The 27,924-nt window shown below is 47.2% G+C and overlaps 1 protein-coding gene across 4 annotated transcripts; it reads left to right on the forward strand.

The window, feature by feature from the left end:
• Positions 1–204: 204 nt before the first annotated feature.
• On the forward strand, positions 205–27,924 carry RAD18 (RAD18 E3 ubiquitin protein ligase). Of its 4 annotated transcripts, none has more exons than XM_021542573.3 (13): positions 205–294; positions 405–486; positions 2,231–2,292; positions 3,200–3,270; positions 7,001–7,350; positions 8,536–8,635; positions 10,898–11,082; positions 12,150–12,226; positions 12,891–12,951; positions 15,248–15,382; positions 18,441–18,597; positions 25,160–25,222; positions 26,828–27,924. In XM_021542573.3, the coding sequence occupies exons 1-13, from the start codon at positions 247–249 to the stop codon at positions 26,928–26,930; spliced, it is 1,494 nt and encodes a 497-aa protein (XP_021398248.3). In that variant the 5' UTR covers positions 205–246; the 3' UTR covers positions 26,931–27,924. The 4 variants fall into 4 exon arrangements, with proteins under 4 accessions (XP_021398248.3, XP_021398249.3, XP_085446366.1 ...); XM_021542574.3 differs by having other exon boundaries at positions 26,831–27,924; XM_085590240.1 differs by lacking the exon at positions 15,248–15,382 and having other exon boundaries at positions 26,831–27,924.

The following is a 27,924-nucleotide window of genomic DNA, read 5'->3' on the forward strand; positions in this document are numbered from 1 at the left end:
GAGCGCGGGCGGAAGCGCGGGCGGAAGTGCGGGCGGAAGCCGGCGGGGAGCGCGGGCGGAAGTGCGGGCGGAAGCCGGCGGGGAGCGCGGGCGGAAGCGCGGGCGGAAGCGCGGGCGGAAGCGCGGGCGGAAGCGCGGGCGGAAGTGCGGGCGGAAGCCGGCGGGGAGCGCGGGCGGAAGCGCGGGCGGAAGCCGGCGGGGAGCGCGGGCGGAGCAGGGCCGCGGCGGGAGCGACCGAGCCCGGCCATGCCGCTGCTGGAGCCGCCGTGGCCGCCCGGCCTGGCCCCGCTGAAGGTGCGTGCGGGCCGGGTCCCGGGGTTGTCCCGGGGTTGTCCCGGGCCGGGTCCCGGGGCGGGCGGTGCCCCGGCCCGGCCCTGCCCGCCGCTCACCCGCTCTCCTTGCAGGCCGTGGATGACTTGCTGCGCTGCGGGATTTGCTTCGACTACTTCAGCATCGCCGTGATCATCCCGCAGTGCTCGCACAGCTGTGAGTGCCGCGGGAGGGCGGCGGGGCCGTGTCCCGCCGGACGGGAGGACAGCGGGGTGTTGGGCCCGGCCGGTCCCGGGCGGGGATGTTCGGCCCGGCACGCAGAAGGCTCCGGAGCCTGCAGGAGAGATGGCCAGGAACGATTTACCAGGGCCTGGCATGGCTTCCCACGGTTCGGTTGGAGATGCAGAAGAAGCTTCCCCGGGAGGGCGGTGGTGCCCGGCGCAGGGTGCCCAGAGCAGCTGGGGCCGCCCCATCCTTGGCAGTGCCCGAGGCCAGATTGGGTGGGGTTTGCCGCACCCTGGGACAGTGGAAAATGTCCTGCCCATGGCAGGGGGTGCAACTGGCTGGGCTTCAGGGTCCCTTCCCACCCAAACCGTTCTAGGGTGCCTCCATTCTCTTTGCCGTGGAAGCTGGGAGGAGCTTGGCAAGATGGAAGCAGCCAGAGCCCTCCCTGCTGTAGTTCCTGCTGTAACACAAGCATGTGGCATCTGGCATTCTTACTTTAAATATCTTTCTTAACATCTTGAGGGTGGAACAAATGCAAAGCTTTATGTGCTGAGCATTAAGACCTCAAATTTTCCATGCTGCTCTGTCTGCCCTGCAAGATACCGACTGGAACCTGACCCCAAGTGCTTTGTTGAAGCCAGATTAGGAGGGAAGTACCTTGCCTTTTCCCACGTTAAAATAAATGCTTGTGATTGTTAGGTTCAGAAACTGTAGCACTTCCTTCCCTGAAGGGGGCCGTTGTCATTTGGCAGTGAAGTTTAGTTTAGCTTGGCAGAGCTGTCACCACTGAAGCCAGAGTGGGGAGCCACAGAACTGGGAATTCTCTTCACTGGCGGCTGGTGCAGCCATGGCTCCGAGCAGCAATCTTTGCACGTGGGCCATGGGAGGCTGCTGGGGTGTTGGATGCTGGCAGCCTGGGTCTGCCACTTCATTCCTGTTCCTACAGTTAAAGTTTGTTTCTTAATGGCTTTCTCACCCTATACCACTTCTTGCTACGTGTCTAGTAATTTTTGAGCATTTAAATGGATATGTGGTTTTAAGTGTTAATTGGTGCTTTAGAACAGGTTGGATTTGGCTTGGAGCAGCCTGGTCTAGTGGAAGATGCCCTGCCCATGGCAGGGGCAGGGGGTGGGATGAAATGAGCTTTAAGGTCCCTCCCAACCCAAACCATTCTGGGATGAATTAATGCTTCTGCTGCTTTTCTGATGCATTCTCAGAGGGCCTATGAAATATAGATCTTGTTCAGGAACTACTGCTGAAACTCTGACCTATGATGATCTAGTGAGGGAATTTTGTCCTGGAGAATGATGAGATTTTTTTAAATCCTTAAGTGGCTGTGAAAGCTATGGGATAAATTAACAAAGTGTAACAAACACAGAAATGTACTGTGACAGTGTGTTTCGCCGCCCAGCCTGTCGAGGCATCCTGTGATGGTGAGGTGACATTAAGCTGTCTCTCAGCATTTCAGTGCTGTCTGCCCTCCTTTCCAGCCTCTTCTCTCGACAGCAAGTTGGTATTGTTTTGGAAAGGGGCAGAAGAGCCTGGGGAAAAGGGGATTGTAAGTTTGTCTGGGGCTGTGCAGGCAGATGAAAGTGATCAGCATTAGTCATGTCAAAAACCCAGTTTTTGTGGGGGAGTGAGCAGTGCAGCCACTGCTGTAGTGGTGGGGGCTGAGGAAGGCTTTCTTGCACTGGGGAACAAAAGGAAGCTCACAACGATGTGTTCCCTTTTCCAGATTGTTCCCTTTGTATCCGCAAGTCTTTGTCCTACAAAACGCAGTGTCCAACGTGCTGTGTGGTAAGTGTGGTTTTCCCCCTCAGTTTATTTTTAATCTTTTGGCAAATCTTAGGAGCTTTTGCCTTTGGACTGTGCCAAGTAATCAATTCTGATTGCATGGGCAAAGTGTGGTGCTCTTGCATCTGGAATTGTCCTGTTCCAGAGGTACTCCTTTGTCAGTGCAGGCAGAAGGGGATGGAGCATCAGGCCTGAGGTTTGGTCAGGACTGTGTACAATCTGTCACAAAACATTTAACATTAATTTGTTAAAATACTCCATCATTTAAACCAGCAGTGCTGAAACGTAAGCGCTTCATTTTCTGTGTGTGAGTGGCCCCATTTAATCTCAAAGTAAAAACAGAATAAAAAAGTAATAAAAGCTTTTTTAAAAATAAGAGCAGAGAGAGTTGCAGCGAGGTAAAAATCAGAAATTGTTTAAAAAGAATGAACTGAATGCACAGAGGCAACTCATAATTCATATTTTCATGCCATAATCAGAAGATTAACATCTCCCTTCATCAGTTTTCATGCTTTGTTGCTTAAGGTTCTTACCACCTTCAGAAGATGGTTTGGTTTGGTTTCCAAAATTATTAGACCTGTGCTGCAACAAACCATTACTGGAGCCTGGGCACACTGGGCTTTGTTGCTTTAGCTTTATGCTTTGTTTTCGCCTGTTACCTTAATATCCCAGACTTAAGTTCTCAGGCAGTTACTTTAATATGAGATATTTTTGGGGAAGAAGTGTTTACACTTTAAGCATCTTAATTCCTGTAGCACTTTAGTGGGGGTAGTTGAGGCACCAAGCCAAGAAGCAAGTTATTGATCACTTGAACATTTTCTGGGCACTTGCTGTTTTCACTGCATTTAAATGTTTGTTTGTTTGGATTTGTTTTGGTTTTTTTTTTTCTTTTTCTTTCTTTCTTTTATAGGCAGTCTCGGAATCTGACCTGAAAAACAACCGGATTTTAGATGATCTAGTGAAGAGCTTTAATTCTGCAAGGTCTGTCTGCAATTTTATGGCTGCTCTCTCTGGCTTGGCAGCTGGCAAGGTGTGGCTGTGTGTGCCCCCAGGCTCAGAGCCCTGCAGAGGAGGGTGTGAGAACTGAGCAGAACAATTGTGGTGTCAAAGATGAATGTTTACCCTTTGGAAAAACCCTGCAGTGTTCTGGCTGAAGGTGACTGTGCACTCAAGTGATGTGGAGCTTTTACAAGCTTATTTTGGTTCTGTGTCTGGTTAGCTGCTCTGGAAGTTACAGTCTCTGCCAGTGTGTAGGAAGTCAATAGATATGTCAGGATTCTGTGGGGGAAATAATGGGAGCAAAGATTTTCTTCAAGATCCTTCCTGTGTGTGCAGGGGAGATTCTGTCCAGTGGTTATGATCACCTTGCAAGAGCGTTCTTTTGGTGAAGTCACTGGCTAGAAAAAATACAGGCATTGAAAGACTAAAAACATGAGTTTTCTTGAGTAAGGAAAGTAATGGAGTGCTGTGTTTTCATCTCGATCTTTTAGCTCCTTTTCTGTTTGTTTCTAATTAATTTTTGAGCTTCACATCCATTTAAAAGACAGGAACAACAGAATAAATATGACTTGGTAAAATATCACAACATGTATTACAACAGTAGATACATGAAGCTCCTGGTATTATCTGGTTTCTTTTATGAGAAGCTACTCAGTGATTTGCTGGGAATTCTATGGATATTCCTGTCTCTGTAGGAGACAAATGCACTTTCATCTTTTTCTCTGAAATTAACTTGGAGCTGGAAGTCAATGAGACTCTTGGCTTTGGAAGTGAAAAGAAGCATAGTTCAGCTGATGGCTTTATTTCATGAGAGAATTTTTCTCTGATGAAGATCATAGAATGTAGATAGATCTAATCTTCCATATGACCACTACTAGATTTAATTGATTTATTTGAGTAATTTAAATCCTACAGTTCCCCTGTTTCAGCTTAAATTCTGATGCTTCCTAGTGATAAATGGATTACTATTTTTTTGTTAATGCCTGATTTTGTGTGGAACAAGTAGTGCTGACTTGGATCCATTATGATATTGAATTTAAATGTTAATTTTTTTTGGACTGCTTTAATGGATCAATATAAATCTTAGCAGTGAGAGTGGTTCAATAACCTTTCCTTTCGTGACTTGGAGTTCACTCAGTTTCTCAGATGGAGCTGGAGCAGTGGGGCTGTGGAGCCCGTGGGGCTGTGGAGCCCCGTGGGGCCCGGGGGAGGGAAGCAGGGCAGGGTAGGGGTGGAAGGGCTGCTGCTGCCTGCTCGGATGGGACAGAGCCCTGGGGCAATGCAGGCAGGGCCAGGGGTGGCCAGGGCTTGGCACTGGGCTGGGTCTCTGAGCTGAGGGACACTGCTTGTCCAGAGAGCTCTCCGTGGGGTGGGAATCATTCAGTGCAGCAGCGCTGCTCCTCTGTCCTGCTGGTGTTGGTACAGGACAGCATTCCGTGTTCCCCCTCCTCCTCCATCTGCTTTGTTTCCCCTTGGCTGTCCCCAAAACCAAATCCACAGTCCAGGGGTGGAAGGGCTCAGCGTGTTTGAAAGATCAAGTATGTTCTAACTTGACTCTGAGCCTTGGGTAGTTGGATGTTTATGAAAATTAGGCCTTAAATCTTCTCAGCATTTCACAAAGTGCAAACCCATTTCTTAAGTCAGGCCTGGAGGGGAGGAAAATGGTAATGTTGGTGGCACTTAGCAGAGTGAAAGCTGTGCTCCAAGGTCAGCATGTGCAGGGAATGGGAATCATTCCAACCAGACAGAGCACTGATGCCATTTGTGCTCTGTCAGCATTAGGTGTTTGCAGGATGAGCTGTGGGGGATGTCTGGGAATGCAGCTCCCTCCCTGTACAGAGGGTGGGCTCCTCTTGACCATGGATGTTTCTGTACAGAGGGTGGGCTCGTCTTGGCCGTGGATGTTTCTGTACAGAAGGTGGGCTCCTCATGGCCATGGATGTTTCTTTGTGAAGGGAGAGGAGCAGTCCTGACCAGGCTCCAGTGGCTGTGGCTGTGCAGTGCCCTGCTGAAGGGCACACCCTGACCCCAGCAGGGCAGGAGCTTGGGGGGCATTGCCATGAGCATTTTTCTGTTCCCTCACCTGTCTGTGCTCTGGGGCAGAATTCATGGCTCTGGCCAGGAGAGAAAGATGAGGAGCAGTATTTGCACAAGCTGACCTTAATGAAGAGTTTTCTTACCAGTTGCAGTGAGGACGGTGTCTTTAAAAATAACAGGTAAAGATTTGTGTGAAGTGTAAAGAATTTATTTCATTGCCCTCTACTAAAGAGATTATTTTGAGAAAATGTGTCAGTTTCTGCATCACCTTGTTCGAAAACTTAGCAACAGAGAGTTGCTAAGTTAAGAGTTATACTTGCCTAAATAGAAAAGTAGAAAAGTAGTAGTCCTTGCTGAAAAGAATCTCTGGTGTTCTTCATCCATAGGGAAGAAGAATGTTTTTACTGTCAAGTTAATCTTTGTTTCCTAGTCAGGGTAAGTCGACAGTGAGTCAGGGTTACTCTGACAGTGAGTCAGAGGAATAAACACATTGACTCTGGGAGCTCGAGAGAGCAGGTGCTGTCACTGCTGATACAGTGATTGAGCAGGACTGCAGGAGGAATTTTAAGGAGATATATTGCTTTTAGTGCAGTTGAGACTGTTCTGTGTGAGTTCTTCCTAGGAAGATTCACAGCTCTGTCTGTTCCTTGGAATTTATTTATGTGGAAGTCCTAGATTCCCAGCAACTCTGCTTCACTGCTGCTTCAGCAATAGACAAGTAAACAGGCTGTAAAATGGGAACCAGGAGCCTGATGAAGGACACTTGGTTTTTGTGGGTGTTACAGATCTGAAGGAAAAAAGTGGAAGGCTCTTTATGCTGTTGTTCAAGCAGAGGGAGGGTACTGGAGGGGAGGATGTTAAGAAACCATCCATCTTCAGTTAAACAGGTGATTTTTAACTCCCTGCCCTGACCCTTCTCAGCAGCTGAGGAGGGTTTGGGCAGTGGCTGTTCTGCTGGATCTGGGCTCGCTGGCACCTGCTTGATTCATCTCTCAGCCTTCAAAGGGAAGGACACTGCTCTGTTCATAAACTGAGCATTGTCAGCTGTGCTGCAGTTGCTGCTTTGTGCCAGGGAGGTCCAATTCCCTCAGCCCTGAGCTCATAGCAGTCTGTTAAGTTCTTGAGAGTATCGCAGATAACGCTGGGGCCATACACAATATGCAGAGGCTTTTGAACATGATGTAGAACTGATTCTTGCCATAGGATCAGCTCCCAGGTGAGCTGGCCAGGCTGGTGATGGCAGAGGCTGGACCCCTCCATCACTGCTTTCTCTGGGCTTGCTGAATGATGGATGAGCTTCCAGCCTAGCTGTGCTTTGTGCTCTCTGGTCACACCTGTCAGAGTTTCTGTGGTTAGTGAGAAAGCTGGGTAATGCACTCTGGTGCTGAGGGGGGTGGGGGGCAGGTGACAGTGTTCTCTCAGAGATCCCAGGGCTGTGCCAGGAGCATCCACTGTGCCCTTGCTCTTCTGTCCCTGGGCCTGGGGTTTGGGACCATGAGATGTCATCACCCAGCTGCTCATGAGTCCAGGAAAGCAGTGTGGGGCTGCTCCCTCCTCTTTTGCCATCAGTCCTCGCATTTTCACAGCCAGAAAAGAGCGTGTGTTGGCAAGCAAGTGTTCAAGTTCTCCCCAGCATCCAGTGTGCTAGCTGAGTGTTTTCTCCTGGGTGCTTTAGGCAGCAGCTGTTGAATTTGGTGTTGGAAGCTCCCCCGGTTCCATCCCCCCCGGCCCACAGCCAGCCTCCGGCTGCCGAGAGCCACTGGAGTCCTGTTCCTCAGCCAGAGTCTGAAGAGGTGCCAGGCATTGACAGCTCCTTGAGAAAGGACAAAGTCTGCACCTCCACGAAGGCAGGTGGCCTGGCATGGACTGGTCAGAAGAGTTTCGAAACTGAGGAGCACCATGACTTGCACAGCACTTCTGCAGAGCTTGGTGGTAAAGACAGCACAGTGAAATCACAAGAGATTCCTGGGTGCATCGAAAGTCATGAAAAGCCTTCAACATCTGTGCTCAAAGGAGTCAGGAAAGGTGAGGTGTTGGATTTCTGGTTATGTCCTGCTCTCTCCCCCACGTGTGGCTGGCTGTATGTGTTAGGGGACCCTCAGAACAGGGCACTCATCCATCCCATTTCTCCTGTGGTTCTGGTCTGTGCTGGCCCGTTCAGCTCCTTCCCCTTTAACTGGCCCGTGCTCCCTTCACACCGCTGCCTGTGTGGGACAGCTCTGCTCCCAGGGTGCTTTCATGAGAAAGCTTGAGCTGCTGCCAAGGAATTAAACGGAAATCGGTGCTTATGGATTCCTTTGCTTTGAGTAACAACACTGAAAAACAATAGTTGTGCAACAGTCTTAGTAAAAATGAAGTAATTTCTCTTCTCCTTCCCCCTAATGACTAGACAGACACTGGCATTTGTTCTGCTCTTGTATCCTTGAGCAGGTTATTTTATAACATGTTTGTTATTTGAGGGGTGAGCCTGAACTCAAAATGAGCATGGCAGCGGTTCTGTTAATATTTCTGTTCCCACACTCCCAGAAGAGTCATCTGCATTATTCTTTTCTAATTCTAGAGAGTTAAGATGAATTTACTTCGGAGTATGAAAATGCTCATTTATACCAATCAACCACAATAAAATGGCAGAACCCTCTTAGTTCTGGTGTGCTGGCAGCCATCCTATTGACCTAGCTAAAAGCCTAAATTAAAACAAAACACCATGTAGGAGTACACCCTTGGTTCTTACTAGTTCAAATTTAGCTGTTGTTTTGTTTCATGATTTATTCATCTGGAACTCTGAAGTTCATATGTATTCATTAGCTGGATGAATCCTGGAAAGGAGCCACAGGAAACCTGCCGTGGTTTTACATCAGATCTGCTTGTGTTGTCAAGTTAAAACTCACATGAAATTTTACTGCTTGTTTATTTTTGAGCAATTAAAACTTTCCCGTTCTGTGATCTTTCGGAATCTTTGAGCATGCATCACATGGAAATTATTTCCACAAGTGCAAAGTAGCTGGTCAAGACAGACTCCTACAGAAACAGCTGCAGTGAGAGGGTTTAGTGTTATTTGTTCTGTTCTGAGAACTCACATGTAACTTCAGTGCAGTAACAGCTCAGGACTGGTGTGCTTTGTTACTGTCCCAACTATTGGTTTCTCAGAGGAAAGCATTTGCTCTTTGCTGTCATATCCACACCAGTGAATTCCTTCTCCCTTGCTTTCAGTGGAATGTCCTGTGTGTGAGGTTGCTGTTCTAGAGCAGTACATAAACAAACATCTGGATAGCTGCTTGGCCAGAGGGGAGAAGAAGGACAGCCTCCGAAGGTAAGGAGCAGCTGAGAGCTTCCAAACTCACGTGGTGGTGGGAGCACTGCTGAGCTGAGAGCTGCTGTGCTGGGCTGTAGTAGTAGTGCTTTGGGTTTGTTTCTGGCTTCCCTGCTGTGTAGAGCACTCTGAAATCACTGTGGGGATTGTCTCCCATTGAGAAAGGGAGTGGGTTGCCAACTCAATTGCTCTTTGGCTTTTAGTGGCAAGAAGACAGTGGCCAGTGCTTTAAAAAAATCAGCACAGGGAGAAGTTAGTCTGTGTGTTGTTCTTGTCACCTTTCTGCTCCCTGGCATTAAAATTCCCTTCAGATAATACCGATTCCCATTTTTCATTTGGCAAAGGAATTGCTTCCTTCGGTTCAGGTGTGCCAAGAGACATTTTCTTCAATAGCTGTCAAGTTAAAGAATAAAAATTGCACCTTTCTGTCCTCTCTGTGGGGCTCTTGAGGTTTCCTGAAGATCTGGATTTCCATAAGATTAATGCATTCCTTTGGCTCTGTGCCTTTGCCCCAGCATTGGTCACGGTCACCACATTCACATCAGAAGTGGAGTTGCAGTTTGTTTTACTTACAGCAGAAATTTAGGCTGTTGTTATTTCTGACTGATCAGACTGAAGAACTGGGAGGATTTGTGCTTCAATGCTTGTTTTTCCAATTCCCCTGAACCCTGAATTGGAAAGTAATTTTATGGTAAAGCTCTTGTTTTGCCCAGTCATGCTTAGAGTGCAGTCTTTAAGCTAAAGGGCTTTCAAGATGAAAAAATAGTAAATGAATATTGAAATCTGATTTAATTTCCATTTGGAGTGGTTTAGCGCTTTCTGTGTTCTTAATAAATTGCAAAATAAGCCAGATCTGTCCTTGGTGTCAAACCCATGTCCCTCGCAGGATTTAAAGTCCTGCTTATTTAATCTCTAGGCTGCCTAGGCCTTTGGCAGGGGTCACAGCAGGCACTGCCCCTGGGGACGGGCAGCCGTGGGCAGCGCTGGTCCCTGGCAGTGCCCGTGCTGTGCCAGTGTGTGTGCTGCTGGCAGCTCCTCTGAGCCTGTAAGCTCTGCTTCTTCTCAAGCCAGTTCAGCAGAGCTGCTCTTTAGCCCCCAGAGCCCCACAGGGGTGATTCCAACATGTGAATGTGTTTCCAGGCAACACCCTGTTTCTCAGGCGTGGGGCAACCCAACCAACATTAGGATTTAAACCTGTTGTGAGGTGTTTTCCTGGGGCTGGCTGCTGGAAAGCTGTCAGCACACCTTAGGTCATGCTGCTGCTGCTGAGCTGGAATAGACACCAAGCTTCTGCAGGACTTTCAAAATATTTAATTATTCAGTAAAATTTTTTATATTTCCCAAAAGAATCTGAAAAAAGCTTCCCTGAAGGGTGTATTGTGGTAATCCATCTTCTGTTTACCAGCCATGCTACAGGGCTGGATGAGAGTAAAAGAACTATTGACAGTTTTTGTGTAAGACTTCGTTTTTTTAACCTTGAAATTTCAATATGATAAGTTGAAAGTGCTGAATAGTTTCCAAATAGGTCCCTCATTTTCACAGTGGAAAGCTGTTAGCTGCTCTCTAATCCAGAGTAATGCAGCTGAGCTTTATTTTGCTGCAGAAAGAAAAATGTCCAATTAAATGTTGTTCCTCTATGAATTACTGCAGTTGCAGAAGATGGATAAGGCTGCAGATGGGTTTTGGCCCCTTTGTTTTTCCTGGTTTGAGAGTATCTCACCAGGAGGTGAAGGGAAGCCTGAGCTAATTTGACAGGAGGAAATGTTCTGCTAATTTTAGGTGACAAAAGCTGTACTAGAACTTGAATTTTCTCTGGCAGTTTCCTGTAATTAAGATGTTTTCCTCAGCTGTGCCAGGAATGTTGAGTCCTGACAGAAAGCAGTGGAAATCAGTAAATTTTGGCTTTAGATGTTATTCCTCTGAGAGCACTATGACTTATCTTTAATGTCTCTCTCTGTATCGCCAAACCACCTTTCTGTTAGCTGGGAACTGCTGCCTTCAGGTACATGACTGGTTTTCTCAAAGACATTTTTTCAGAAAGCTGAAAAATCTCCTAATTTGAGTTTTGGCTTGATGTTCTAATAATTTTAGTATTTCTTCAGCTGATTCAGGTAAGCCATGGCCAGTACTGGGGTGGAAAACCCAAGTTTCTTTCATGTGTACGTTATCCTGAGTGAGTGAAGTACCCTTAAATAATTGTAAATAGTTTGATTTTCATAGGAGTATTAATTAAATAAGGTCTCTTTTGTTTTCCTTTGGCAGTTCTGATCACAAAAGGAAGCTGATGTCCAAAGTTGTTTATAACCTGCTGTCGGATCGAGATCTGAGGAAGAAGCTCAAGGAGCACGGTCTGTCTGCCTCTGGCACCCGCCAGCAGCTCATCAAGAGACACCAGGAGTTTGTGCACATGTACAATGCCCAGTGTGATTCCCTCAACCCCAAATCAGGTCAGTGAGAGGCTGCAGGGAGGTTCTGCAATCCCAAAGCTTCAGTCTGCATTTCCCCTCTGCTGGCTCTCGGGGTAGGCAGAGCACTGTTGGATTGCTGGGGGGATTTATCTTGGTAAGTCAAGATCAGTGCAGAATAGTGCTTCAGCCTGCTGGGGGTGCTGGCTGAGCCTTCTCTCAGTGCTGCTGGTGGGTGCAGTGGCTCCAGCCTCTGCCTCACTCCTCCAGAGGGAAGGAAGAGTTCTGGGCTGTGTGGCGTGCACTCCAGCTGCTCTCCCAGTCATGCCAAACTCCTCCTACGTTCAGCACAAAGGGGGAATTATTAAACCCACTCTGAAGATGCAGACATGCATTTTGGGTGGTAGCAGGGAGCCTGTGGAACACCAGTAGCTGAGCTTCTGAGGAAGCACAGGTGCCAAATTCCTAGAGTGTGCTTAAACCAGTTTGGAACAGGTTTTATTCTTTTGCAGCTTAATGAGCTTTTGTTCTGCCTGCTTCACTGTATGGTGAAGTGTTTGTTTTAATAACTGCCCACAGCTGCCTGGCAGTGCTGTGGACATGATGAAATCCAGAAAGAGATTTGTAAAAGTAAATGGCAAAGTAAACTGTGCAGGGTTCTGCATAGCTGTGGCTCTAATTAAATGTTAGTTATGTTGTCTATAGGCTTTGGCTGTGTCTGACAATTGGTGAAGTCAGCTGTAATTCCTCTGTGGGCTGTGGGCTTTCCTTTTGAGCCTGCACATGGTTCTGCTGCCCTGGGAGGTGGTTTGGGGGACAAAGTAAGATAAACAATAGATGCAATTACTGTGTCTTCCATTGAAACATCCAGTGTAGAATGGAAAGTTTCTCTAAATGATGGCCTGTGTGCCACAAGCACTGTCATGTGCAGGAGGGAGGTTTGGTAGGATTTGGAAAGCACATTTGCCTGGGGTTGGAGTCTCAGCTTTCCCTCTTGGAGGGCTAATGCTGTTTGTGTTTGAAATTCAGGGTAGTTTCAGTCTGTGCTGTTACAGCTTTTTATTGCCCAGCTCCTTATTCAGTGATCTCTTTCTTGTATTTCCAAACAGTTGCAGAGATTGTTAAAGAGCTGGAAAAGAACGAGAAGATTCGGGTTCAGCTGGAGTGTAATAAACCTGGTGAAAATGTAAGTGACTTGTCTTGGTTCTCACAGGGGGGTGGCCAGCAGAAATGGGAATGTCTGCCTATTGCTTTATTGTGGGAGTTCCCAGCTTGCATATTAGAATTCACATTTAGCATCCTGTAATGAACCTGATTTTCACACACCACACATTTGTTATGGGCAGATCTGGGTGCACTGCTGAACTTTATGCCCAAACCCTTTAAGAAGAAGCAATTTTTTACTGCAATAAAAATTATTGAGTAAAGTTCTCCTTGGCCATGCTGGAGGATTTTGACCTTCGATGGCAGTGTGGGGAATATTTTGCTTCCTAGAATTCTCTAGGATTTAGCTAGCAAATTCCATGCTTCCCTATCAGCAATAGTGCCTGTTCTTTTCCCATGACATCTGATACTTTGGTGACTTTGAAGCCTGTTTGTTGCACAGTGGTAGGAAATATTTTATGGCCCACATGTGCTGGGTGTTTCATGGGCTGGCTTGGTCCTGGTGACTCGGTGGAAGCAGGGCAGGACACTGTGGATATGTTCTGGAAATGAGGATTAAAGTGATGAGGTACTGAAAGCTGGGAGGGGAAAACAGTTGCTTCTTCCAGTTTTAAGTCTGTAATTTCAAAGTCTGCAGCTTTATCATCTTTTTATTTATGTTAAAAACATTTGTGTGATTTCTGTAGAGCTTGACCTTCACAAAGGACCAGACAGAGGAAGAAATAGATGAGATCCACACTGACTATCGTAAGTAACATGCAAATTTCACCTCATTTTGCTTTTAAATCTCTCTTCTTTTCCTTTGAGCTGAAATACACACACTGATTGCCTCCACAGGCTTCTCTATTTATGCACTTTGTTCTTTCTTAGTGTCCTGCCATGCTTGCTGGCCATGGAAGCAGCAGGGCAGGGTGTGGATGTGCTGTTGTGTGCTCACTGGGAGCCCTGTGCAGCAGAACTGCTCTGAAAGCCTTCCTGAGCCCCCCAGGGCACTGCCCTCCTGCTCCTGCTTCTGTTTGCTTGGCCTGTTGTACACTTTTCGAACAAAAATACATTCAATGCTGTCTTAATTTTTCACAGACCGGTATTTGATTGAGTTTCAATTGCTGAAAGGGCACAGCTACAAAACTAATCACTTGGAGATCCTGATAAGTAGATTAACTGAAAATTGGAAAGTTAAAAAAATAGGAAAAAGGGGAAGGCAGAAAAGTATTTTAGTGAGAAGATACAATTTTAAAATTAATAAAAAAATACTGACCAAAGAGGCAAAGGGTAACTGGTGTCAGGTAATTATTTCTCATAAAATAAGGAAGAAATAATAAGCATGAAAAAAAGAACTGTATGTTAGAATTCAAGAACAGTTTGAGATTAAAGAACTCTTATCAAATGCCATTATTTCACTGTAAAACAGATGGACTTGGAAAAGCTTTGTTATACAATGAAGGATTTTTTTTCCCCTTTTATTTTACAGCATTTACACCCCAGACTCTTAATTCCCAGATGAATTAATGAATGAACTGTGGTGTAAATTCTGAATAAAAACCCTCAAATGTATTTTTGTTCTGCTTTTCCGTATCAAAAAACACACTGGGGCTGTGAACAGCCCTGGGGAAAGGCAGGACAAACTGTTTGGGAGAAAACACTTTTTTTCTGCTTCTTTGCACTTCCCCAGGCTCTTGGCAATTTGCACTGTTGGCATTTTTCTGCTGGTTCTGAAATAGCAATTAATACTTTGGCTTGATGAAACTGAGGGTGGGAGCTGGCTGGGAGCTCTGCCTGGCAGTTCCAGCCACTGTCATTTCCTTCTGCCCCACAGGACTCGGGGACACCCTCAGCCCACTCTGCTTTTTTCATGGTCTCTATTTAAACAGTTAAAAATCTACAGGAAAAGAAATACATCTATGAAAAAAAATTACTTTGTTGCCTTTTCTGCTTATAAATCTTTCTATTTGCCATGTTCTTTGGAGGTCTGCTGCTTTGTCCTGTGATTTAAATATTTGTCGTTCTGTCTGGGGCTGGTTTGCGTTGCTGCAGTTGGTGGGATGTGCTTGGGGTGTCGTTCAGCACCACAGTGATTTACAGCGTCGCTGAGCAGTGCTCGTGTGCCAGCACATTTCTTTTCCAAAAGCTTTGTAGTTCTGCCATGAGCCAGCACAACAAAAGATAGTAATGCTGGAAAAACTGAAGCGCCAGAGGAATTCCGTAATGAGAGTGCAGCAGCTCAGACATGGCATCTGGGACAGAACTTGCTTTTTATTGACAGAACTTTTGGCCTTATGTGGTGTTTTCAGCTACTCAGGGAAGGGGAGTCTGTGTCAAATCTGTTTCCTTCTGTGGGGCTGAACTTGGTGTTTTATCATAGCATACATCAAAGAATTTCTCCACTGGAAGGGTGGTCATTGTTGGAATGGGCTCCTCAGGGAGGTGACACAGTGCTTGACAGTCCTTTCTGAGAAGAAATTCCTGCTGGTGTCTGCCCTGAGCCTCCCCAGCCCAGCCTGGGGCCATTCCCTCTCCTCCTGTCCCTGTTCCTGGGAGCAGAGCCTGACCCACACCTGGCTGCCCCTCCTGTCCCCCTGCCTGGCCACGTTAGGTGACCCACAGCATCCTCGGGGGACATCAGGTATTGTCCCAGGCTCTGAGTAAAGCATTTGCAGTATCCAGCTTAAACAATTCCATTGCTTTGGCTGAGCACCAGAGGGGTGCTTAAAATGTGATTGAAAGTGCAGAGAGTATTTGCATTATTAACTTACTTAAAGGATCTGAGTCCCAGCAGTGTAATGGCATGACACAGAGCACAGATGAACAGAAATGTTCATCTGTGCTGCTGCTCTGGACTGTGGGCAGCTCTGTGAAAGCACAGACACACATTTGGATTGTTAATAGAATGTGGGACATATCACAGTGCTGGGTTGGTTTTCATCTGCTGTAACAAAAATGCTTTTAATTCAGTTTTTGGTGTCCATTTCTGTTCATGTCCTTTCAGTGTTTGTGCCATACCTTAGTCCTGTGGGACTGGTCACTGATGCTCTGTACCTTTCAGGAAACAAACACAGAAGTGAATTCAAGTTTTTGGTGGATCAAGTAAATAAACGGTGGAAGAAAATAGGTGAGAGGAAAGCAGAAAGTGCTCAAAACAAAGAGGAAGTTGCTGTCAAAGAGCTGCCAGCAGCAATAGGTCAGTCACATTTCTTGTTGTTCCCTCTTGGACCACACTAAGAAGTGCTGGATTCCCAAAGAAATGGTCTTTCATCTGTTGTTGTTCTTCTAGAACTTTTAAGGGGAAAAAAGTCCAACCAGCATAAAGATCAGACTTTAAAGTGAATTACTGCTATTGATTTTAGTGTGGAACACAGGCATGACCCATAATAAACATATTTGGTTTCTGTGTGGTGTGTGTGGATGTGCTTTATCTGGGGCACATTCCAGTGGGTTGAAAAGGGGTGACAGGTTCTGGTTCAGGTTTGCTGGAGGTGCTGAGGGTGGCCACATGAAATGCAGGTGAAGGTGGGTGCTGCTTGCTGCCTTCCAGCATCCTTACTGTGGGAGGGGGTTGGTACTTGGGAACTGCAGAAGTATTTGTGGGGATTGGAATCAGGAATTTTTTGTCCTGGGACTGAAGCAATAAAATGCTTGGCCTTGTTTGAGGCTGTTGATGCAGGATGTTGCCCCTGTCTGACTTGCTGTGGTTTGTGTTCCACTGGAGCATAGTGGGAGGTGGGAATGCATGGCTGCAGCTCCTCCCTGCCTGGGAGGAAGGAGCAGCCTGGGGTTCTCCATCCTCCCCAAACATCGCCTGGCTCTGCCCTGGGAGTGCTGCCGCAGCATCCTTTGGTCTCCTCTGGGTTCCTGTGCTTCCTGCCTGCTTTGGCAGGGAACATCTGTCTTTGAATGTGGGATTTAGGAGAGCATTCCTCAGCCTAATAGAACTTGTGGTTTCTAATCTGTTTGAGAGACAGTTCTGGAGAGTCCCCCTGGCCAAAACGGGACACGCTGTTGTCAGCACGCTCAGGAAAACGTGGCAGTGTCGTTTGCCCCAGCTCTCACAAATCCCTGTGCTCTTGAGCTGACTTCATCTGTGCCTCTCTCCAGTGCTGCCTCTTCCAGCAGAGCTCTGCAGAATAAAAAGAAATGAAGAGAACAGTACAACAGTATGAATTTTATCCTTATTGTTTTGTGCAGACCGTGGCGCAGTGCTTAATCCATTCTGTGTGAAGGGTAAAAGCTAAGGAGTCTCAGGGATAAAAGATTTTAACCTCTATAGCAGAAGAAGAGGCAATGTGTTACTGGGTAGTGGGGTCACAGCTCTGGAAGGGAGGGATGGGCTGCTGTGGATTTTGGGGTTTCTGTCTCGTGTGTGCTGCCCTGCAGGCTCTGAGAAGAGCTGATGTAAAACTATGGAGTTTTTCCAAAAGAGTGATCAGGTAGAAAATAACTTGGATCAGATGTATCATTCTGCATCATGTTCACAATGTGGCAGCACCTCATTTGGTTCTGGCAAACCTGCACAATTTCTATTACACTTTGTTCCCTGAGCTTCCAATAATCCTTGGAATTTCAGGTTTGGGTTTTTGCAAAACATCTGCACCCAGAGGACTGTTTATAAACAGCTGAAACACAAAAAGGTGATTTACAGGGGAGGGAGCAGATGCCTAAAGCCTGTTTCCTCTTGGTTCCTTGTTAGCAGCAACTGCCTTTGTATTAAACTGGGAATTGCAGCATGGCAAAGCAAGAAGGCAATAATGGCCTGATGTAAGCTGGCAGGGCAAGGCTTTGTCTGCATCCTCACCACTGGCTTTGTGTTCTCATGGAAGTGGTGGAATTGTACAGAATTAAAACTGATGTTTGGATTGGTTGGGGATTTGTTGGTTTGTTCATTTATTTTAATTTCCTCCTCCATCTCTCCCGTTGCCTCTCCTGTACTATTAGTTGGTGTAATTTAGCCTCACTCTGTGGTGACATTTTAATCATCTGTTCTTGATTTACGTCATCTTGCTTTTCATCTTTAAGTTTAAAATATGTTTCCCAGTCTTTATAACTTTTAAACATGGGGCTGTGCTTTGTCTAAGGGGAAGGCGCCATAAGGATTTGATGTATACTGGTGCTAAATAATTTGATTCAATAAATATTAACTGTGCTGGGCTGCATTATTGCACAGGCCTTTGCTATTTTTACCCTGCTAATTTCAGAGAGTTGTGTTTCATTAGTTGGACAACCGACTCACTGGGATCTGCTGGCTGTTTTCAGCAGACAAAAATATGCCCCTGATATTTAATTATGCTTGTTAGCAGGAGAGAAAGGGCAAACTGAGCTGAATCCAAAGATGGTGAAGCCCCTCCACACTCTAATTAAAGTTCTGCTTGGTCCTTTCTGTGCTGGCCATTGCTGGAGAGGCAGAGCAGGAGTGGTTTGAGCAGGAGCAGGGTTTGGGCCCTGGGTGGAGCCAGGACATGGCTGTGACTGTCACATCAGTACCAGTGAGATGGGTCTGGGCAGCCTTACTGTCCTGAGCAATTTGTCAGTTAAGTGACTCACTTGCAAATATCTGTGGGCATGGCATGAGGCCAGTCTGTCTTTTCAGACCAGAATTTTTGACATGTATCTGTTTTCTCTTTGGAGGGGCAGAAGGTGTCTTTTCAGATAATTGCTCATCTTTTCATTGAACAAAACACTTGACACAAAAAGCAGAAGAATGGTTTTCAATTTTTGTCTGTTGTGTTGCCTAGAAATTATTTTTCCTGTTGAAATGGAAATGTCAGTGTACTGACTTTGTGTTAGCTGCATAAGGAAGTAAATCACAACTGAAAATAAGCCTGTTAACTTGGCCTGTAAAACTTAAAGCTCAGGCTGTCTGATACAGGGCTGAAGGGAGTTGGTAGAACAAGCAGCCAACAACACTCATTAAGTGCTTGCTAGTTTCTGAAATAAACTTCCATCCTATGAAATGTGTACCACATTCTCACCCTTTATTTCTCTCCTTGTGTTTGAAACTCAACAGTGAAACATTTCTGGTTCTCAGGGAATTGTTGGTTGGTGTATTTTTTTTAAATATACACAAAAAGAAATTCAACCTTTGAAGCTGTCAAAGTTTTGGAAAATAAGTATGTGGGAATGAGATGTTGGTATTTAAATGTTTATAACTTAATTTTTTCTTAAAAATCTTATCTCTGGGCTGCAGAATCCTAAACAATAATATTTTGCATTGTCATTCTAATCTCTGTCTTTCCTCTTGGTAGAACCTGGGGAAGAGGATCATAGAGCTGCTGTCCCTGGAAAAGCCCAAGCACTCCAGTCAGAAGTTCCTGATGGCCAAAGAAGTGACTCTGACAGCTTGAAGGAATGGCAGAGATCATCCTCCCCTGAGCTGTCCCTGTCATCTGGCTCCTCGTGCAGGTCAGTGAGGCAGCCACTGCTGTGTGCTGGTGAGAGCCAGAGCTGTGGCACTGCCAGGAGAGCAATGCAGGCAGGCTGGCAGAGCTGTGGCACTGCCAGGAGAGCAGTGCAGGCAGGCTGGCAGAGCTGTGGCACTGCCAGGAGAGCAGTGCAGGCAGGCTGGCAGAGCTGTGGCACTGCCAGGAGAGCAGTGCAGCCAGGCTGGCAGAGCTGTGGCACTGCTAGGAGCAGGCAGGCAGCCAGCCCCACAGGAGGTGCTGAGCTGTGCTCACAGGTCCCTTCTGCACGTGTTCCTGGGGATTCAGTGGCTCCAGGAACAGAGCTAAGTACATGTAAAATTCACTTAATGTGAACTGTAATGCCTTCAGAAGGGATTGCTGGTGTGCGTGTTCCTTCTGATACAGAAACAGGGAGTGGAATGTGTGGTGAGCCAGGGGATGTTTGGTGAGTCCCTTCCACTGCTTCACCTTCCCATCTGCCAGAAGCTTTATTTAGAGAGGTCCCAACATTGATACAGTCTTTTTAGTAGTATAGCTGTAGGGACCTGTGGCCCCAGTTTCTGGAGGAAAGGTGAAAAAGTAATTGAAAACAAATACAGAATGATTGGGTTTTGCTATGTGTCTGAAAGCAAGAGAGCTAATCTTGCTATCTTGTTGATAACAGAATTGAAAGGAGAATGCAGGTCTGCATTACCAGGAATAAAAGGGTTTCCTGTGTTTTTAGAAGTGGGAGATAATCAGAGGAAATAGCTGAAGGTCACCAGCTGAGCTAGGAGTGACATTTCTTGATATCCTACCCCTTAGACCCTAGTACCTGCCTCTTCCTCCTTGTTCTGCAAATATTAATTGCCTTTATTGTTGGTTATTAACAGAGCAATCTAATTGAAATATTTTAACAGAAACCAATTTTGCTAAAGTCATTTTGGTTCACAAAGATCTTTTAAAAGTCATCAAGAGGGGTCCCTTCCACAGAGGGAAGTGTTGAACGGTGAGTGAAAGCCTAGGGAGACCTTGAACGAGGAGATCAGCTCGGGGGATGAGAGGTCATCAAACAGTAAATGTCTTTGTTTTTCAGGATCAAACTTTGCTGCCTGTTTCCATTTACCTGCATGAGTGGGAGCATACAGTAAATATTTGTCAGTAAACAGCAATCTGCTGGCTGGCAAGCACCTGGAGAGGCAGGAAGGGTCGTTGTTCCTTTCGGTCGTTGGTCCTTTGAGAATATCCCATTTCTGTCTGACTTCAGACCTGCCTTATAGGCCAATAAAACCCTTCCCCTCCTGTGGCCTTTACCCTCTGTGCTATCTGTGCCTTTCTGCCTGCACTGGTGCTATAAAATTGATAGAGGCAGCAATCAGTTTATTTGCTGTTCAGTGTGTAACAAGCCTTTAAGGTGAGCACTGGACTAGATTTTTCTCAGGGTGTAAGTGATGACGACAGCTTTTCCTTCCCTGTGGCCAGGGCACTGTTCTCCTGCTCGTTTCTGGGTCAGTGCCAGTGCTCTGGGTCACACTGCCATAGCCCCTGTTGGGGTGTCCTGTTTCCAGGTGTGCTCTTGGAGCAGCTTCCCCAGCTGCCAGTGGGACATGTGGACCTGCAGAGGGTGGGTGACCCTCTGGTCTGACTCTGCCCAGGCAGGGGCAGCTGGAGATGCCCAGGGAGCCCTGGGGCATCACACCCTGCAGCTTCTCTTCCTTTGCATCCAGCTGCACACAAAGAGATGAGGGCAGCAGCAGAAATGCAGCGAGGGCTCAGCTGAAGTGACAGGTGCTGCCTGCTGGGGATGGAAGGTCCCTCCTGTCTGCCCACAATGTTCCTCATGCCAGCCTGGACCTTGCTGAGGAGCACTTTGGAGTGTTGTGCTGGGTTTTCTGGGAAATAAAGAGGCTGCAGGGAGCCTCCCCCTTTCCAAATGCTGAGGTAGAGGAACACGTACTGAAAAGGGTCACATGTGCTCTTTGTCTGGGCTGTCTGTGCTGCTGGTAGCTGCTGGGAAGGGCAGGAGGGCTTTGGCAGTGCCCACGTCCTGGGTAGGCCTGTGGGTCCTGCTGTGCCCCTGGAGCAGCTTTGGAGGGTGCAGCTCTCCTCCCAGCCTGCTGCTCCCTCAGGGCTCTGTGCCAGAAGGGCCCTGGGCTGTGGCAGCACTGCCAGGGCTGGAGCAGCCCTGCAGTCCTTCCAGCTGCAGGAAAGAAAGACTTTTAGCCTGTGCCTCACCATGGGGTGGGATTTTGTTAATTGTGGTGAAATCAATCCAGCAGGAATCAAACAAGAATGATTTAGATGTTGATGGGTTTAGTACTATTGTGGTATTGTGTCAAGTAATGGCTTTCTGAGGCTTGTGCTTTTCTGATAACGAGAGGGTGTCCTTTGCCAAGAGTAATTGTTCTTCACATTGAAATGTCAAAACTGGAAATATATTTGGAATTCCAAATCTGCGTGCTGTGTTCCTGTGAGGAGGGCACTTCTAAATGGAGGGCTGTTGTATTGATGAATTAAAACAGAATGAGGTTGTTGAGTAGCATATGGAATGTAACAGAACAATCCACAAGTCAGAGTTGAAATGTTTGTTCTTAAAAAAGATGCTGCAAAGAAATCAGTGATTCTTCTGTGTTCTCCTTCATAAGGTTGGTCCCTTTTCAGTCTCACGTCAATGCTTGCTAAGAGAATAGTTGGTCAAAATTAGAAATTCATCCATTGTACACTAATCACTGATTAACTGATATTATTCAAAGGTCCGTGCCAAAACCGAACAAATGAGAATTTTACTCCTCTGGAGAAAAGATCCAGGCCAGACATGGAGGTTGTAGCAGTGTCCCAAACATGCTTGTGCTCTAGAGAGATTGATGATCCCACCAAGAGAGCAAACTGTGTGTTACAGATAAGCACCAAAACACAGCCCTGCCTTTGAAAGGGTAATTTTTCAAAGCTCTGAAGTCACAGTTGCACAAGGCTTCCACAGGACTGCAGTGCTCCCTATGAATGGTCCTGTGGTATTCTTTGACTTTCTGGGACTGAAGCCAGATTTTATTCAACTACTTAAACAATAGGGAAATTAGAAAATAAATGAGGAGGAACAATGATAAGCCAGTTAATGAGCTATGTAAAGGAAATATTCCATTATAAGTATTTTATATAATGGGTATAATATGCAGTTCTTTAAACAAATTATTTTTTCTTAAAACTGCGTTCAACAGAAGTGTTGTTTCCCGAAGACTAGAGTGAGACTTGAACAGCAAACAGAGCCCAACATTGGCTGTGTCTGAGATGCTGAAGCACAGTCAGAATTCTGAAATCCTGGTGGGAAAGTGTCCACAGCCTGTATAAGTCCCTGTGCTGTTGGAATACCCAGCATGACTGCAGTCTCTGCCAGGGGGGGTTCGTGCCCAAGGAAGGGACCTCTTGCAGTATATGGGGCTTTTTGGCAGTGAGTTTAGGAGCCACCGATCAGGATCCGAGCTCTGGGTTTAGCAGGTCACTTGCCCTTGGTTTTATTTGCTTTACATAATTAGTTCATCAGCAGAAGAGGCAGAAATAGGAGTGCACTGGCTGGCAGCAGCCCTCTGAAATGGGTGACGTGGGTTTGGAGAGCTGGCAGGGTGCAGTGCTTGGAAATGCTGCCTCAGCCTGAGTTTGGAGGCAGCGTTGTCCTGCGCCCTGGCCATTGCTGTCAGATGACAGAAGTGTATGAAAATGTGTTGATCAGTGCAATAATTGCCTTTTATAGATCTTCAGGACTCTTTTACTTAATAAATCTTGCACTGCTTTGGCTCAGAGATGATTTCTATCACAGTGTTTGATCTGTGAGTTTCGGCCTCAAAGTGGGTTCATTGTGAAAGGATGATGATACTTTTCTGCTATGCTGTTGATTCATACTTTTCTTCCCAAAACTTTGAGCTGTAGCAAATGGCAGGAGCTGTAGGCTTGGTGGCGACAGTCCTAGGGAGGCTGTCAGAGAGGGCCAGCTGGTGGTGGTGGAAGTCCTTACATCCAGGCTGTGTCCAGGAGGACATCAGTCCCTGGTCAGGAGCCGTGGGCCGTGGATGTCTCTGAGCCCCGAAAGCAGGAGTTGTAGGGAGTGCTCCTGCTGCTTCAGCCACCACATCCCACTGCTCCTGAGGGAAGCAGTTCAGGTGGGTGCAGCAGATCTTTCCCCTTTCCCAAGGCACAGCCTCAGAGGTGTCTTCTTGGGCTGCAGAGGGGGTTGTGGAAAACTAAGGAAGCCTGGAAAGAGTCAAGGAAAGCAGCAAGATGGTGGAACCTGAGCAGGGTTTGGTACAGACAAGAGCCCTCCCTGGGGGCCCGGGCAAAGGCAAGGCTGGCAGACCTCTCTGGAGACAGGAGCAGGAAGCCATGGGCCCATGGTGTGAAGGGGAGGCTCTGGAAAGCCCTGGCAGATGTTTGGTGCACTGCTCATCCTGGACGTGGCACGGTGCCTGCTGCTCCGGCAGCGACTCATCCCGTTCCTCGCAGGGGCACAACGTGCTGGCAGGGTTGCAAGGGGGAGAAAGCTGCTTTCCCTCATCTGGGCATTCACGTCCAAATGACACTGGAAAAATGAGATGGTCTGGAGCTCGTTTCTTGTGCCAGCATGAGGGAAAACATGCCTGGAGCCTGGTCTGCACCACATGGCAGATGGACGGACGGACAGACGGATGGATGGATGCTGGCTGCTCACGTGAGGCTGAGGAGAAACTTAATCTGCCTTAAAACAAACCAATTCAAAGGGCTGTTGGCTCCTCTCAGTTTTAGACAAGACATGTCATTCACACTTACATCAGCTTTTTTCTCTCTACTTTAGGGTGGTGTGTTTATATTAAATGAGAAAGTTGGGGGTGGTGGAAGTCTAACCCAGCTGATGGTTAAGAAAGGAAGAGTTGACTCTTGGTTGACTCTTGTAGGGGACCAGGGGAACCAATCCTGCAGGGATATGGAGTGGGAGAATTGCCCGAGTCACTGGAGCTGCATTTTTCCCAACGTGGAGGCATGAATAAATGCAGGATCACTGTGCCACAGGATGCTGGCTGCATCTTGAGCAGTTCAGGTGAAGAACTTTAATCATTTTGGCTGTAAAAATTGACTCATCTGAAAATGATCTGTAAAATTGTGGGAGAGATTAGTGACCCTTAGTTCAGAAAAGGACAGAAAACCTGTTGTGGGAATTTGTCTTGAATTTGGAGTTGGAATAAAGTCTGAAGGAGTGTTTCGCTGTGCCTTGTTTTTCAGCTATGGCATATTTGAGTATTTTATTTTTAAATACTCAAACCCTTTTGTCCCCTGGCACGTGCCAGAAGGGTGTGCAGTTACCTCAGCTCCAGAGGCAGCCTGCTCAGGCTCTGTACCCGAGGTCGGTGTCGGGCAGAGCCGGGATGCAGAGCTGCTTCAGTGAGTGGCTGGCGTGGAGCACTGGGAGCTGGAAGAGATCCTGAAAGCAAGGGCTGTGAGCTCCAGCTGAAGTTCAGAGCCTGCTTTGTACAGCTCCTGCAGCCCCTCGGTGCCTCACTGCAATTAGCGCGCAGGAGTTAATTGGGTTCTCTGAGGACTGATGGTCGTGGCGTCAAGGGCCCATTCATGGCTCCTTGTGCAGGCCAAAGGTGGAACTCGCTGCAGGACGTTTTGTACTTGGTTTTAAAAAAGTTTGGTGGGCCTAGACCATGGATTCCACATGTGAATTCTGAGGGCGCATTACTGGTTTGAACGTTAGCCAGATTTTTTCAGTTTTATTGTTTTGCGGTGACAAACGCGGCGGGAGATAAATGCTGCAGTTTTCAAGGCAGGGAAGTACATCGTGTTCAGGCCTCAAACCTGAGGTTCTTTTTCTATTTTGGGGGACTAAAAGCACACAAATAGCCCTGTGTCCTCCCCAGTTCTTTTTTAAAACGCAACTGGAACATCAGTGGGGTTTGGAAATATGATGATAACTCATTCCCTGGGCATCCACTTCGTGCACTGAAAATGAGCTTTTGATGGGCTTCTAATTCTGAGTGTAAAAACAATGTTGACTTTCAAAATGTTTCCCATCCATTTTTGGTATATTTTTCCTTTTTATCTGTATGACTGAATGTGCATGTGTTGGAGGTTGCTCTAACCTGGTATTGTTTGTCCAGCCAAATTCCTGTTGGTTCTGTAGTTATCGCCACCGTAACAGCGGAGGACTCTCACTTCACAGGGGAGACAAAATGGCAAAGGGTGAAAAAAAGTCCTGCTGTCTTACAGAAATTCTCTGTCACATTGATTTATTTAAGAGAGACTTTAGAAAAAGAAGGTATACTTTACCTCTCCAGAGAAACTTTGTGGTGCCTGGGAACACAGAGGTGGTGTAGTTACCACTTAACAGACATAAACATAGAACTGTCTTGTGTGTTAAATAATGATAATGACACCCCAGGGGTAACTAAAAATGAAGTGAGACACAAGTTCCTGGACTGTGCTGTAGGTTGGTGTTATTTCTCATTGCTGTTAGGGGTGGGTCTCATCCAGGGGCTCTGCTGCCATTGCTGAGTGGAGCCCTGCATTGCTGTAGGTGCTGCTGAAATAATTTCTGTCCATTTGATTTTCCCCCTCAGCACCAATTCGGACATTCTGGCAGATGTGGAAGGGTCTGAGACGTGTTCAGCATCCTCTGACAGGTGAGTAGAATATCCAAGAGCTGAAGTCCTTGGGATGGGTTTAGGTCTGCAGTTTGAAGTTGGTGGAATCCCCAAGAAGCAAATGCCTCAGGAAAGTCAGATTCTTGAAGAATCCCCACAGTTCTGGGAAGCACAGTTTGGTCAGTGTATGTGGATCCTTGAAAAGTGATACCTGGGTCCTCCAAGAATCCACAGATGCCCAATTGAATATCTTTATTCTAAGGGATATATAACTATATATTTTAATTAAAAAAAAAAAAAAAAGAGGAAACTGCTTTGTTATGGAAAATTAAATCTGATCTTTTATTACATTTGAAAATTCTGTTGTTGACAAAGCTGTAGGTGAGGCTGACAAGTTGAACAGGCTGGAATTGAGCATCTGTTTTGATTTATTTCTGGTTGAGGTTAGCAGAGCACTTGGTTGTTAAAATCTCAATGTCTGCAAGTCTCTGAATCATGTTTCTGTTTCCCATGTGAAAACCCCTGTGAAGGGGCTGGGGAGAGCTGGAGAGGCCCGTGGGTCCCCGGTGCTCTGGGAACGTGCTCAGTCCCAGCACCAGAGCCCAGCTGGAGCTGCCTGCTGGGTTCACCTGGATCTCCCTGGCTGTGCCTGAGGGATGCAGGAGAGCCAATTCCATCGTGGTGCAGCCCTGAAACACAGCTTGTTCCTGCTGTGTCTGTCCTGTGTATCTGGTGGCAGTCAGCAGGTGTGGACCTGAGCATCTCAGAGTTGCCCATTGTTATTTTCAGTTGTGAATTCCCAGTTTAAGACAAATGGATAGTCCCTGCAGCATGGACTCAGCCTAGCAGATGGTGTAAAACAGAGTGCACTTAAAAGGAATGTTTAATTAGCAAAAGCTGTTGACAGATTAGTGGCATCTTTCATGTCAACACTATGTGGAATTTTAAGCTCCAAGGCTGAATGATGGAAATCAGCTGCTTCATTTACATACAGCTAGTTTAAGATTTTTTCTTCAAAATTATCTGTGACTAAAAATAAAATAGTTGTTGAGTTTTCTGTGGAAAATACTTTGTCCATAAATGAGGAGAGTGCCTGGCAAGGCTGCAGGCCCCAAGCCCTCCTTTGGGGGTAATGCTGACCAACCTCTCATCCTGCTTTCCAGGTGGCTGTGCCCCAAACTGCCTTTTCTGATGGAACATCCTCATGGTTTTGTCAGTGCCAGGGGTTGTCCTCAGTTATGGACAAGGAATCTGGGGGTTACTGCTGTTCCTTGGGTTCCAGACTGGTCTGGGAACAGAAGGAGAGGCATCGTGATGACCCTGTTCCTGTGGGCTCAGGGGCTATGGGATGATTTGTGGTGCTGTCACCTTCCTCAAATGAGAAGGCAGAGAAATATTTCTCTCCCCATCCTTGGAAACGTTTAGGCCAGGCTGGACAGGGCTTGGAGCAGCTTGGGACAGTGGGAGGTGTCCCTGCCATGGCAGGGGTGGAATGAGATGAGCTTTAAGGTGCCATCCAAGCCAAACCGTGCCCGATTCCCCATCTCCACGTGCACACGTGTGTGCTGCTCACAGTGCTTCTGAGCAGCCCCAGTGTGTGCTGTGTGGGCCCTGCAGACCCTGTTTCCCTGTTCTTGTCCCCAGCAGCAGCTCCGTGGCTCCGGCCGGGAACAGGAGGAGGCTGCGGCGGCCGCACGTCCCCGAGAGCAGCGGGGCGACGCCGCGGGGCAAGAGGAAGAGGAGCTAGTGCTGCCAGCGTGCCCGGCTCAGCCTGGGCAGCCCCCCGGCCCTCCCATCCTCTGCGTGTCTGGCTGCTGAGTACAGCTCTGTTCTCACATCCTGCCATCCCAGCTGCCTTCCTGACCAGGCTGGCGGCTTCGCCCGCAGCCCCGTGGGCCGCCGGTGGCCGAGGGTGGGCACAGAGCGGCAGAGCCCCGCGGGACTGACCTGGCTGCCGTGCCCAGCTCCCTCGCTCTGCAGCACCTGGCTGCGTGCTGCCACTGTCCTGCTTGCGTCCTGTGCCAGCCTCACCTGCCCCTGGGAGCGGCTGCAGGACGCTGTTTGTTTGGGCGTGGGCAGGTACTGGTGCCCCAGTTCTGGCACTGCCAGGGGAGGGAGGGACCAAGGAGTGCAGGGAGATTCTGCCCTGCACTGGCAGGCTTTGTTATATGTCTGTGTAAACTTACTCAGTATTGTGTGTCATTATTTCAGTTTGGAGTCCTGAAACTGGGAAGGGAAGGCTGTTGGACATGCAGCATTTTAGCTTTCAAGCACACAGTTACATTGAAAAGTCTGATCTTCCTTACGAGGTGGTGGGATTTTGTGATGCAACGAAGCACTGCAAAAAAAAAGAAGGAAATGCAAGAAACCTGAACACCAGGGAAGGCTTTGAAAAATAAAGCTTGTAAGAAAAATATGAAAATACTTCAGGTGCTTTTGCTGAGCCCTGAAGTTTCGGTCAGAGCCTGTCAATGGGAGCTTGGCAAAGAAGACACAAAGTGTGGGTAAGATTGAGGGTTATGGTGTCTTGACTTCAGAGTGAAGCTGGGATTCAGAAATAATCCTTCTCCAGCCGTAGTTCCCAGAAATATTTGTGTTTGGAACAGGCTAAATCATGGCAGATATAAACTATCCTAAGTTCATGATGTGGAGAGATGCAGAGGCAAAGGAGAAATCTGGTTGTGTTGATTTGGTTAATTTGGTTATTTTTTTACTAAACCAAACCTTTTGAAAAGCAGTAA

This window comes from Lonchura striata, chromosome 12 (assembly GCF_050655825.1).
Source record: "Lonchura striata isolate lonStrDom1 chromosome 12, ASM5065582v1, whole genome shotgun sequence".
Classification (NCBI taxonomy): domain Eukaryota; kingdom Metazoa; phylum Chordata; class Aves; order Passeriformes; family Estrildidae; genus Lonchura; species Lonchura striata.